Genomic DNA, 14,891 nt, shown 5'->3' with positions numbered 1-14,891 from the left:
GCGTGTTTGAACAATAAAATTATAAAACATGCTTAGTTTATGTTGCTGTCTCGTTTTCGATCTGTGTATCTTAACAATGTCAGATTTTAGAAGCAATGCAAGTTGCGAAGAAAAACATGGAGCAGTTATGGATGATAAACAAAGGAACTTTGATGCACATGTAGAGGAAGCGTGTTTACATCCGGTCCAGGAAACAGACAGTACGTATGACAATTTCATGTTCTTTTTCTCTGTTGAGTTCAAGTTCACATCGACATAATATGTAAGGTCACATGGATTAATTAAAGCATTAATGGTATAGGAAACCCAATGTGCATCTCAAGGCACAATAAGGAAACGATATATTCCAAAATAAATGTTGGTTTCTTATACCGCTGCTAGAAAAGTATTGCAAAGATCCATTAAATATTTCATTATCGTCTGCATTAGAATCCAGAAAGGGCTCCAGGAAAGGGTAACACTTCCGGATATTAGAAAATTTTGAATACGACATTACATTCTTAGAAATGTAAAGCATGTTCCCTACCATGGTCATTTTTTTGCTGATTTAATTTAATCTTTGTTTCTATTTGTCCGCCAAATACAGTTTTTGACAGATTGCCATCAAAACAAAGATATTCAACAGTTCTTGGAAAATGGTGTATAAAGGTTGTCCGGAAGTGTGACCCCTTCACGTAGTCCTTTTCCTGAATTCAAGGTATACATAAGTAAATTGACAATCGTTTTGTGGAAAAATATACATGTTTTACATGCTGTTCAATTTTCGGTTGTTTCATTTCAAATGTCTTGTAAAATATGTATTCTAACGGATAATTGTTGTTTCAGGAGAGACAAGGAAAGACGGACTTTCAACAAAATCTTACCAGACACGTAAGCCAAAGACACAGTGTCATGCAAAAAAATATTCTCCCTACCAAGGAGCAAAATCTTCAGATCCCGTCATTGAAACTGGCCATATTTATGAAAATATAGTTAACGGTAAGTCTAAACTTTGCGATATATATGTATTGTTTCGAATATATTTAATATGATTATTATAAAATACATCAAAATAAGTAGTGCCAGCAGGCGTGAGGCGTGTTGCATCAAAGCGAGCCTGTTCTCATTTTGCTTTGTTGCATTTTGTGCTTCCTAAAGATCTTCTAACATACTTTATGATTTAAAATGTAATTGATAATATAACAACTGCAAAGAATTATTCGTGCTTACACATTTTTGTTTAAAACTTAAACGAACAAAAATTATTTTAACAAACAAACATTGTTATAATCTCACGTCAGTAAACATGTTTTTGAGGAGGCACATAAGGCAGATAAAGTTGTGTTACTAGACCATTATGAATGCTTGCTGATAATAACATTACATGACTATTTCAAAATATAGTTACTTTGTATTTACCAAATCTACCATTCTCTTGTTTTCATATTTAGTATTCTGTCCTAACTGGTCGTTTTGATATTTAAGTCCATTTATTAAATAGCATGTCAAGAATGGTTGCACTGAACAAGGAATTACAAGAAAAAATCGTATTGCCCAGGTCAGTTAAGACAAATGTGCACGCTTTGGTACAAAATCTTTTGGCTGAACCGACCAAATCAGGAACCTTTTTAGCAAACCTAAATGTTTCAAGGAAACTTTTGTCATTACTCAACATCTATTGTCCGTCCGCCGCCCGTCACCTTTCTTTAAGCGACATCTTCGATGGAATTGATATTACTTGTCCTGAGTGTTCCATAAAGCTGCACATAGAGGCCACCATAATTTCACAGAAATATTCTTTAATTGACCTTGTACATAAACTATAGTGTTCAAATTATTCCACTTCTCTTGTATATTGTGGGAACTTTACAAAATGTTCTTTGTCAGAACTGGCTGGCCAATTTTCGAAATAATTTCGCACACATATGGAAGAAGTATTCCGAGGTCAGTAATTTTAGAAACTGTCTTCATTAATATTAGACTGAAGTGCCTGTCAGTTAAAAGCAATTCATTTAATAGAAAAATGATATCTTACGCAACATTCATGTTCGACAAACTTGCAGTGATTCTTGGCTCCGGATTTCAATTTATTCGACTTTTCATGGTTTTCCGATTCATATAGTATGTTCTTCACTAAATACCGTCTAAAAAGAAATGTATTTACATATGCGGGTGCATTTCTTTGATTTCGTGCATATACATTTATTGCAAAAGTCCTTGCCATTCTCGTGGCGTATTTAGATGGATGTTTCTATCAACATTTTGCACGAAACAAACTAAAATATATGAAAAGAGTGTTTAGGGCATAAAACGAAATGAGCAATATAAGAATTATTTATTTGTCTTGTATAACATTTAAAATGGATCATTTCTCGCAACCTTCTAAATTTCAAAATATATGAAATACATATCAGAACACTGCCTCCGATCGCAACATTATTTTTTCAAAGCTTGCAACTAGACTCCTTCATAATTTATTTTCGAAAAAAATATATAATTGGCTAGGTCATTTTAGTCACAGGTGCTCTTCCCAATTTGACTAAATGTTTAAAATTCTAAAAGATATAGTAGTAATAGAGAGAATTTCTGATAATGCAGTTTCAAAGGATATGTTCGATGAAAGATGACTTGATATTTTAAAGTTTTATTTTTAAAGCTTTGAAATCGGCATATTTTGTGTAATTTAAACATGTCCAACAAATCTGACAGCTTTCTTTCTTGATAAATATTTCATAGGACTCTTCTTTAAATTATCGTTGGTATTTTACAATCAGTGTATCAGAATCCTTTCATCAAATGCATGTTTTTAGTAAACACCGGTAATTTGTTAAACTAATGAACAAATGATATCTTTGAAATAATATATTCTCCGACGGTCCCTATATATTTCATTTTAAGAAGGTCTATATAAATCTTAATTTCTCATTTCTGGCAATCGAACATAGCTTTTAATTAACATCATATCATACATTTTCTTTTCTCGCTGCTTCCTCAGGAAAAATACTGGGTAACCAGTTAAACGCGCTATACTTTTCTTTTTATACAACTGCTATTTTCCACTTTCAAAAGATACCCCATGTTGCTCTTCTGGTAGAATATGCGATAACAAATCAGAAGTGTGCTATTTTTATAGTATATATATATATATATATATATATATATATATATATATATATATATATATATATATATAAAAACCTATATATCGAACTATACAGGCGGACTTTACGCCATTATTGTATTGATTTATGCTACCATTGAAAAAGTCTTTTAAGAACGCTTGGGTTTATAATTAAAGTTTTGAAGGTGTTTTAACATATACTCTTTCTCTCTCTCCCCCCCCCTCTCTCTCTGTATATATATATATCAGGTATAACATGTACAGTGGCATTTTCTTTCTGCTCTGTCGCCAGTAATTTACTCAAAGTTTATCAGGTATCATTTAGTCTTTGAATTAAGAAAATTTAAACGGTCCAATGTTTTTTGTTTATATTGTTCGTTTTTTTCGTTATGTAAACTAGTATCAACTTCTTATCCTAGATTTATATGAAAGAGACGCGTATTTCAGATTTTAAACTTAATTTTCACGTGGAAATTACATTCCGCGACATTTTCTTTGTTTAATCACCGTTTTATGGAAAAATAGTATTAACGTAAGAAATAAAATTCATCTCAAAATCAGTAATGATCTGTATAGGAAATATGGAACGAATAACAAGTTTATTTCAAGTTTTTTGACAATGATGGAGAACTCAAAAGTGTACTGTTTTGTATCTATTTACCAGCGTCATGTGAGATAAAATATGACAAAATGATATCTAAGTTAACTTTTCTAACATATATTGTATGTATTTTAAGAAATAATACCGCGAATGCGGCTATTGCGCAATTTGTATAATAATAATAATATCTTTAATGTTAAAGTCATCACTTTAAAATAACCGATTTATTCCCTTCTTTCAACGCTCAGGGGAAAAGGGAAGACCGGGACGAATAGGAATTGGTGTAACTAATGACAAACTTATTTGTGAACTTAAATTGAAGATTAGAGACAGAACCAAGGACGCCTCAACTCCCAAAGGTGAGCTAAAGTTTACCGTAGTCTTCAATCGATAGATTTCGTAAATATAGAGAAGTATATATCTTATAACGGTGATTTAATGTTTTTACGGAAGCGCATTATTGCCAGGTGTGTGTATTTTATCAATTCGACATTTTTAGATACTTGTAACTTTCAAGATGCGTAACTCGAAAATTCGACTTTATAACTTATGTAACACGAAATTCTGACTTTGTATCTAGACATTGAGACTGATATTTACGAAATATCGACTAAGGTTTTTCGAATTTTGACTTACTATCTTGAAACTTTGACACTAAATCGAGACGGTAATCTACGAAACTCAATCCTTTAGCTTATAAACGCGAAATTTTGACTTACTTACACACGAAATTTGGACTTATAGTATTTTGCCTTCTTATCCGCAAAATGTATATGTCTGTTCGCCGATCAGAAGATCAATAATGTAAATATAATATAAATGAATTTGCCATGGCTACGTACTTCTCCTTCTAACCGGGTTTTGGAAGTCATTTTATAGAATTGGAGAATGCAGATATGGATACATCTACCTATGCTTTTGGTAGAGCTTTTAAAAACTTCAGCAGGGATAAAAACGTTTCAGTATTTGCATATATTTAATATTGCCATATATGGCATACTCTGAAGGTACTCAAGATCTCAAACTAAAGCCAGAGTATATACTTATATATCTATGTATTTGTATCGGTATATGTCTGTAGGGCCTCGGTTCAAACCAGGTCGAAAGTCTTCCAGATATGACCAACATATTGAAGTTGGACCTTCTATGACCTCACCTCACCTCCAGACTATATACATTCGCATGGGGAATGAATATATTTCTTTGCGAAAGTGGCAAGGAAAGGGTCTATCAAAATGGTTAAAACAATGATATTTTCTAAGTGCGGATATTCCCCGGTCAACTTTATGAATTTGTATGGCTACCCAAGGGTCAACACTTAATTTTGGCCAGAACCTATACATCAACATCCATGTGATAGTGCCGAGTTTAATAAATAGAAACCCCGGGTTAATGAGCCGAAATTTCGAGTTCTGACGTCAAACTTTCGGGAAATATTTAAGACAAAATGTCGAGTTACTGTAGTCGCAATTTCGAGATACTTAGTCGAAATTTCGAATACGAGGTAGTAAGTCGAAATTTGAGTTAGTAAGCAGAAATTTCTCTCGAAATAATTTCAAGTTAAGAAAAGTCTTAGTTGCGTTCTATGCGTCCGAGGAATCTTCTTACAGATTTATTCAACTATCACAAAGACAGTCTGTTGGGTCCGCCCGCTTAGCTCAATAGGGAGAGCGGTTTGTTCTCCGTGACGATTTGATAAAAGAAATTGTGTCTGATATCATTCGTCCTCCACCTCTGATTCAAGTGGGTAAATTGGCAGTTACTTGCGGAGAACAGGTTTGTACTGGTACAGAATCCAGGAACACTGGTTAGGTTAAGTGCCTGCCATTACACAACTGATATACTGTTAAAAAACGGCGTTAAACCCAAAACAAACAAACATACAAACAAACCAACAGTCTGTTAGTCTTGTTTGGCGGCTGGCGGCTGTAAAATCGCTCCATACTTAGACACATACTTGTACAAACTGTTGTTATAATTTCATTTGCTTTGGAATCACTTGTCAGGTAAACAGGCAATTATGATAGAGTGCCGCTTAGGTGGGTATACGAGGTGGTGAACTTACCTCTCATTAACACGCTACATCACACATAGTTTTCTGTTGCTCTTTTGCGTTCAGTGCGTAAAAAGAATATTATGATAGATTCATTGATAAACATTTGAAAGCCAAAATTGAATCATTTTATGTACATTTTATGTTTGTTTTAGGATTTGCTTTGATAAAATCTGAGATATCTGTGGAAAGAGGATCTACGTCATCATCGGAATCCGAATCTCTGCCGGACTCTCCGATTCAAGATCAAGCTTCTCATTATTCACTATCAGCTACAAAAGGCGATAATACGGTTTTAAAGTTACCCGTCGCTTCTCCAACTGATTTATCTATAAGAGAGGACGAAGTTTCATCTTCATTTATAAGTGTAAAGAGTTGTTCAGAATCATTTACATCTGTGAGAGGAGGGACAACTGATTCAGAAACGGTACGATCGCCCGAAAGAGAAGGAAATGTCCGTTCAAAGACCGCTCATTCAGACTCATTTGCATGTGTGAGGGAAGGTCATGAATGTTCTTCCTTAACAAGAGCGAAAACATTTGCATCTCCGCATTCACATTCAACATCAGAGCGCTCAACAAATAATAAATGTTTGCATGAAAAGCAAATGCATTCAATATCTGGAGATACTACATCTTTTGCATCTGTAAGAGGAGATGTTACATGCTGCTCTTGTTCTTCTACATTAGTAAGGTCTAAATCAACAGCAGTTAAATCCGTCAACAATGGGTGCACGAGAGGAAAACAGAAGCGTTCGAAATCAACTGATTCGGCTTCATTAACATCAGTTAGAAATTGTCCTGTGTCTTCTACATGTGATATACCAGGGAGAACAGAAGAGGATTTGAACATCTCACTTCTTAAATCCGAGGCATATGAAGCTTCGAACGGAGAAAATGAAGAGGTTATATATGAAAATACTAAAACTTACATGACCGCTACAAATCGCAATTACTGTCGACAAGAAAGTGAAATTAGCAGAAGTAGTAACAGCAGCAACTTACATAGTACAAGCAGTTCAAGTAGTTTTAGTAGTAGAGATAGTAATGCATCATTGAAGACTTACGAGAGTCCCGATGAGGGTGCTCATTACGAAAATATAAAGGTTAGTTATAATAATTGTCTCTACGATACTTTACATCCAAAAGCAGAAAAGTTAAAATGAAATAATGATACCAAACATATTACACATTCTGATTATAGCTTGATATACAGCTGCTTACTGGTAATACTGGAACGCAGTAATATAAATTAGCTAAAGCTAAACATAGTTTCTCTTTTGCGTTAGAATAGATTTATTGTCATTTTAAAATGGTTTTGATTATATGCATGTGGTATTAATTGCCTGAAATATGTTACTTTCCAATTTCTATACAGTTACCAAAGTTTTGTGTCATTTTGTCTTACAGTCTTTTCAGAAAAAGGAATATTATTGTTCAAAGAAGCCGAATGTAAAACGGTAAGAACTCTTTCGAGGTATTGCTAACATATTTTGTTTCAAAACTGAAAGATCATTTTAGAAAATCATTCAAATATTATTATGTCAATACATTCACACATTAATAGATATTTGCAACAAATATTGTATAACTGTAGCTTGCAAATGGTAATCAGTGAAATTTGTTCTATTTATGTGTTAAAAGGGACAATTATTTAACCATTTTCTTAGACAATTCTCACTAATATCATATTTTCTAACATCTTTTACGTACAATAGATTCTAAGATAAACCGATAAAACCTATATTTTCCAGAATGCTGAAGAACAAATCGGCTGGAACATTTCTTGTCTGCCCTGGAGAAAACGGCCTGGTAGGTTTAAGTTGCAACATCAAACACATACTTATAAACGTACAAACGGGCAGTCGTTTTGACTCCGTTAACCAAACTGTTGGATAAAATTATCATTTATTTAGAGATCATAAGTATGTTACAAATGATAGAATGTAGGATCTTCCGAACTTTTTTTTTTTATCCCGCTCATCTCGACGAAACTATGAATATTGGTTGAAAAAAAGGAAAAAGACCAAAGCGTCCAAATACAGTGGGGGCTTATTTTTAAAAACTTGATTCGTGTGCAATAAGCAAACAAGGAAACCTATTGCATGTAGTTCAAAGAGATTCTTTGTATATGGAAGTTGTTTGCTTTTGAAGGTATGCCGTAGCACATACATGTACTGTACCATTTGTTTCGACAGGAATTAGAATTACAGCATTGAAAGTTAAATTTAAATCAATATCAGGCTAGATCTATGACAAATGTAGAAAACGATCTAAATCAAAACCAGTAGTCCAACAAAAAATGGGTATAGTCGTTTTTAATGATAGGGACCAGGAGTTTCTTACTGTATGTGTCAATTTCCCTGGCTTTGAAGTGCATCAAATTAAGTCATAGTCACATATCTTCAACTTTTATGTCGGACAATAGCAAAATAAAAGCGCCGCTTACCAGCTTTTAAAAGCTATCCTTGTAAACAAACTAAATACATATTTTTAAGATTAAAAAAATACTTTTTAAGATTAAAAACACGAAGTAGGACATTTAAAGCTACATTTCAGTTTTAGATTGAAGATAATTTATTTAATTTATCACGCTGGAGTCTCGTTTATGGCATAATGGTTCAACGAAACAGTAATATAGACACTATATATCACGTTTCCTTCAACTTAAAAAACAAAATGAACTTTTAATGGTTATAAATTCTATCGACACATTTTAGGACACATATAGATATTTAATGTTAACATCTTTTTTAAGATATCGGATAACTAATTAATACAAATTTTTGAAATTGCTTTGTAACATGTTATATCTATAAAATAAAATGTTATTTTCAAAAGTCAAATACTAAACACTTCTTTTGTTGAGCTCAGACAATATTCACTCGCTTTATATCAATTTAGTTTATCTGTGCAACTAAATTTTATTTTGTGTTCCTTTACTAGGAAATGTGTGTGATGACACCGGACGATGTAAAATATTTTCGCATTCATGAGCAGGTAGGTATGGGTGGTCGTCAAACAAAAACAGTTTAATGACAAGTGTAATATAATGTTAGCTGCTATAGATTTTACGGAATCCTGTTAGTGCCATGTGAAATGTCGTCCGTCGCCCCTCAAAGGCGGCGCACGACATTGCGATACCACATCGCGACAATGCGATACGATGCGCGACAATGCGATAGGACACACGATAATGCGATAAGACGCGCGACAATGCGATATGACATTCATCAAAATGACGCAATGACGCTTCGCAAAGTCGTGCGTGGAGTTGGCAATTTGGCACGATATATCGCGATGTCGCGTCGCATTGTCGTCCGTCGTATCGCATTGTCGCGCGTCGTATCGCATTGTCGTGATATCGTATCGCAATGTCGCGATGTCGTATCGCATTTTTGCGCGTCATATCCTGTATTTTAGCGATGCGCGATGCGCGACAATGCGATACGACGCGCGACAATGCGATACGACAACGACATTCTAAAAGACATTGTCGCGATGTCGTGTCGCATTGTCGTGTGTCGCCTATGCGCTAATAGCACGACGCGCGACATCGCGATACGAAACACGACAATGCGATACGACATCGCGACATATCGTGCCAAAATTGCCAACCCGACGCACGACATTGCGAAGCGACATCGCGACATTTTGACGAATTCATATCGCATTGTCGCGCGTCGTATCGCATTGTCGCCTTTGAGGGGCGACGGGCGACCTTTCACATGACACTAACAGGATTCCGTAAGATTTAGATACATTTTCACACTGTCTTCCCTTTATGCCCTTACATGTATTGACAGGAGTTATACCCACTGCACCATTAAGAAAGGCCATAAAACTGAAACATTCTGTGACAATTGGAGATTAGTGCATTAGATGCTTTAAAACTTGTGAGTATAACTTCACCACTAGCTGACTGTAAAAATGTTAAAGAGCTGATGATGAGTAAGACATTTATTCTCTTAGTGACCTTTAGAAGTTACAAAAAAGTGTATGATCAGTTTTGTTTCATGTGTTTAGAATGTGCAAGGACTTTCTAAAAGAAAAAAACAGGTTTATATGCTTCCTGAATATATTGAAAAGCGACACACCTTTGACGATATTAGCAAGTCAGATTTGTAAATAGTTATACGCCACATTAAATCAATGCAAACGTCACACGTGTTTATAATTTATTTTCATTATATATTTATAATAAACCGTTCAATACATTCAGTTTTCTGATACAATATTTTGTACATATCAACCTGCGTATTAGTAAACATGAAGAGTATCATAGACAAGCTATGTACAATTAAAATGCAAAAGATAGATTTGTACCCGGCTATTTAGAAACAACAACGTATAATGAACAATATTGTAGCATGGTTTTACTTTTCAGATTATATTTAGATTGTACTTAACAAAATAGTCCTTATCAAACTCTACTTTTGTTTTCCTACATATTTCAGGAGGAAAAAATGTCACTGTTTAAATCTTTTTCAAATCCGGACTTTGTACTACCGAACTTGGATACTTTACTCCGCTACTACCATATCAACTGTTTACCTTTAAACGAATATAAAGTAACACTTGAGAGAGGATATAAAGCTAAAGAGAAGGATAGTGGGTAGCTAGTGATGTACTAGAAGAATTCAAAGAAACTTATGTCCAGTTCAATGCAGTTGTTGTAACACACATGCAGAACGTGTACACTATTTACATTAAATTAAATGTACATCTGTCTTATGTTATAAAATCTCATATAGAGCTTGATGTTTATGTATCATTTTGCGCAATGAAAGCGGTCATTGCAAACATTTGTATCACAGAGTCTTTCAAAAAATGTTTATTCAGTTTAAAGGCACTATTCATGTCAGTGATGTTCAGTGAACCATTTTGTGAACATTTGAGCAATAAATAGTGGTTATAGATAAACAGAAGCAAAATACCAGTTAATAATGTGCTAAACACAAAGCTTGAAGCGGAAGCGCCAAACACAAAACTAAAAGCAGATTATCATTGAATGATGTGTCAAACACAAAGCTTGAAGTTAAATATCAGAAATGATGTGTCAAACACAAAGCATGAAGTAAAGAGAATAATGTGTCAAACGCAAAGTTTGAAGTAAAATATCAGAGAATTATGTGTCAAACACAAAGCTTGAAGCAAAATATCAGAGAATGATGTGTCAAACACAAAGCTTGAAGCTAAATATAAAAGAATGATGTGTTAAACACTAATCTTGAAGCTAAATATCAGAGAATAATGTGTCAAACACTTAAGCTGGAGGTACCTATGCACAGGGTGTTAGGCACAAAGCTTGACACAGAAAATGTCAAACGGAACGCTTGAAGGCGACAAACCACAGCCTAATCATATAATTTTGCCAAAAAGCGTTTTAGAAAGTTGTAAAATATGTTAGGTCAATGCTTTCTTTTAAACATTTGAATATGCACAAAACTGAAATATGGTTGGTTGCAAATTCTGGTTGCTAGATTCATTTCATAAGATAAATTGTTATGTTTGCACTCAATTTATCTATTATTTGTATGGCATTTAAATGCAGTCATTAAAAATCAACTAGTCGTACGCCTTATGATTTTATAAATGAATAAAATATAGACTGGAGTAAATTGTGCTTTTATGAGGCAAGATATTGTTTTGAACTTATACCAGCCTGACAGCCATCGTATCATAAATATGCGTCAACTATATATCAAAACAACGGAACGAAATGTCTTCTTCCTTTTAGAAGAAATGGGAATAGCAGACCTCAAGCGATAGATATTTTCCACAAATACCTAGGAATGAAAGCACTTTAGACTGTCAACAAGAAATATGCGACGAATCTTAACGCACATTTTATACTTCGAGGTTAACGTTTCTTTTAAACTAAAATAGCAATGGCAGATCTATTCTAAAATATGTATAGGTAATGAAGCAGATACATATTTGATATTGCAAGATATTTTTTAAACGCCACCTGCTTTTATTGATTACATACACAGTCTATAGTTCACAAAAATACCTTGATAGTCTTATTAAATCTGATTTGCCTATAGTTTTGCTTTCTTTGATGCTAAATGAGGTTTGTATAGAAACGCAATTATATCAAAATAGAAAGAGTAGAAAACCTCAGGTCGCCCAACACGACATAAATGAAAAGTTTGCAGACTTGGTTTGAAAGTCGCAGTTTAGTGTCGCAGTCTATATAGGCCAAACGGTCTGCACACTTAATGTCAACCAGAAAGTAAATCTAGCTTTGCCGTTCTTGTCCCCACATTAATTATATGTCAGTGGTATGACATAATCATATGTAAATCTAAGGAAATTAACACATGATTATCTATAGCTTTCCTTTTGTTCTGCGGTGTTCTCTATTTGTTATACGGCATATAAATAAACAGTATCTCATTGGTCAAGTACATGATAGGCGAAGCAAGATGTTAGACTAAGTTTGGGTTTCTAACATATTTCATGGTCAAGAAATAGGCTCATTGATATTATATCATTCGTGAATATTTTGTACTGGCTTTGCCAACACTAATGTACGCGTACTGGTATCAGTAGCGAACAAATATTATCATCATCTTCATCATCATCATCATCATCATCAACATAATCGTTCACTATCAGCAACAGCATCACCACAAACATCATTTTATTTTTCCATCTTTGATCATTTTTTATCATGGTCGTTTATTATCATTTGTCGTTCTGTCAAAATGTACCGTCACAATCCATTCATTATCACTGTTTATCATCTTCGTCAATCATGATCACCGTTTGCCATCAACATTAATCATCATCTTTCATCATCATCATTATTTACTGCCATGCATCATCATTCATAATCATCATTCTTCATTTTCATTGACAACTATTATCTATCATCATTATTTTCATAATCACTCATAATCTTCGTTTATCATTCATTATCATTAAAATCATCGTCAGTATCGTTCCTTATTTTTTCATCATTCTTCGTCATCATAATTCAAAATCTTGCATCACCATAATTCATCATTATTACTTATCATCATCAATACTCATCATCATTATTGTTAGGATGGACCGAGGGCCAAATGCTAAATAAGAAAAACAATAAAAGTTTACTATATTTATTTTTACACTCAACCTGGTGTAAAAATATGTCAATAATTATTTATACAACAACAATACATGTATTTAACTGTAACCATTCATTGAATTATACCTGTATCTTATGAGTATTCATGCTAAATATATCTTCTTGTTCCAACTTTATTTTATTCTATCTTCTACCATTCAGATCAATCTTCAGTCATCAACTGATGGTCATTTAAAATTCGGGCTATTTATATGAATGTTTTTGTTTACACAGTGATGTCATCTAAAATCAGGTTTTCCCGTAAAAACTGGATCGCCCTTTAGAATTCTGGGAAACAAAATGGCGGACATCCATAACGTTGTTGCAGGAGCAACTCACAGGTGCCCGTCCAGTCTCGGTGCCCATATGGGTGCCGCCCCCTCCAAAAAAAAACAAAAAAAAAACAGTAAACAATCCTATTCTACCTAGTATACAACCTTAAATAACTTACATTTAAATTCTAAGACGCCAACAACGGAATAGGTTTTCTACTTTCGTTTTGAAACAAAATGGCCGATCATCACTGTTATTTTGCAAGTGTCTAGACAATTTGGCTTGTTTGAATTTAAATGTAAGTTATTTAAAGATGTTTACTAGGCAGAACAAGATTGTTTACTATTTTATAAATACATGATGTGTAAATTGAAGCAAGGTAGCTTCAGCTGTTACTGAACTGGACATTTTGGTTGTTTCACAGCGTGTCCTAGTAAACCTCCATAGCGTTACGGCAACACAAGCACCTTTTCCATATAAGAGTATATATAGGGAACAAAAAAAAAAAAAAAAAATAAAAAAAAATTTGTTTTTCGTTTTAGGCTTAAAACAGTGTTTTTAAAATATATATTTATATATATTTTTGGAGGGGGCGGCACCCATACTGTATGGGCACCAAGACTGGACGGGCACCTGTGGAGCAACTTTATATAATTAATACAAGATTATACATAAATGCTTCAAATAGTTATTAAGGGTATTACTTAATAAGGTACATTTCTTAATGTTATTATCAATAATGGTTACTAAATATTTTCCGAGAAGTATTATTATTGATTCTAACACGATCCGATTCATTTTCCTATTAAAAAAGAAGGCAAAAAACAGTGAATTATCATACAACAAATCACTGTTCTGACGTCACAATTATTACGTCATGGCGTCAAACGACATAGCGGCGCGCTGGAAAAGAAACCGATTGAAAACGGGCAAATATTTAATGAATGTCGTCAAGGATGTACTTAAAAATCCTTGGTAACGTGTTAGAATCGAAATAATATATCTCATTTAGTGATTTGTTCTTGAATAAATCATTGTTTGCCATTCAGATGCGCCCTCGTGATATAATTCCTTCGCATCTGAAATCCAAACAATGATTTATTCAACGACAAATCACTGGATGAGATATATTATTTCTTAATTAAAAGGACATTGCATAAAGTACGTGGGGAACAGCACATCATTATCATTCATAATAATTATCTTTTTTCATCATAATTCACCACTGTATTCATTTCCGTCAAAATCTAAATTCATCATTGTCATTCATCTCCATCATTAATACGCGTCATTCATCAGCACTCATGGACATAATTATCATTTACTATCGTCACCATCATCATTTGTGTCATCACCATCAATGTCGTTATCATTATTATAATAATTACTGATTATAAATTGAAAATGCAATTGGGGTAATAAAGAGATTAGCAATTTTATATGTTTATATGAAATATATGCAATAAAAACAGTACTTTTAGAAGATCATTTGGAAATGTAGAAAGCAGCCAAGACTCTGTTCGTGAGACAAAAACTCTTACTTTCCTAGCACCTTACTTTTATAAGAAATTGGACTCTATTACACAAGTATTGAATGGATTCCGTGATCCGAAAGGCATATAAAATTTGCCCTGCTCCATTTTAAGGTAAAGAACAATTTATTATCAGTGACAAATGAAAATGGCGCTTGTTAACAAAATACTGACACTGATGGCAAGTGAACTTTTTATAAGTAGGGAAATTAAACA

The 14,891-nt window shown here is 33.6% G+C and overlaps 1 protein-coding gene across 2 annotated transcripts in view; it reads left to right on the top strand.

Annotated features, from left to right (window-relative positions):
• Nucleotides 1-11,326, top strand: part of LOC123546950 (uncharacterized) — a 35,172-nt gene extending 23,846 nt beyond the window's left edge. For both annotated transcript variants that reach the window (XM_053551247.1, XM_053551246.1), the window contains exons 9-16: nucleotides 84-200; nucleotides 826-978; nucleotides 3,950-4,060; nucleotides 5,910-6,859; nucleotides 7,164-7,213; nucleotides 7,508-7,565; nucleotides 8,700-8,753; nucleotides 10,211-11,326. In XM_053551247.1, the coding sequence (XP_053407222.1) occupies nucleotides 84-200; nucleotides 826-978; nucleotides 3,950-4,060; nucleotides 5,910-6,859; nucleotides 7,164-7,213; nucleotides 7,508-7,565; nucleotides 8,700-8,753; nucleotides 10,211-10,372 (1,655 nt within the window). In that variant the 3' untranslated portion in view covers nucleotides 10,373-11,326. The remainder of the gene's footprint in view (nucleotides 1-83; nucleotides 201-825; nucleotides 979-3,949; nucleotides 4,061-5,909; nucleotides 6,860-7,163; nucleotides 7,214-7,507; nucleotides 7,566-8,699; nucleotides 8,754-10,210) is intronic.
• The last annotated feature ends 3,565 nt before the right edge of the window (nucleotides 11,327-14,891 follow it).

The sequence above is a fragment of the Mercenaria mercenaria genome, chromosome 9 (genome assembly GCF_021730395.1).
Source record: "Mercenaria mercenaria strain notata chromosome 9, MADL_Memer_1, whole genome shotgun sequence".
Lineage (NCBI taxonomy): Eukaryota > Metazoa > Mollusca > Bivalvia > Venerida > Veneridae > Mercenaria > Mercenaria mercenaria.
The sequence above is the reverse complement of the archived record's forward strand: the minus strand, read 5'-3'. Positions and strand labels throughout refer to the sequence as shown.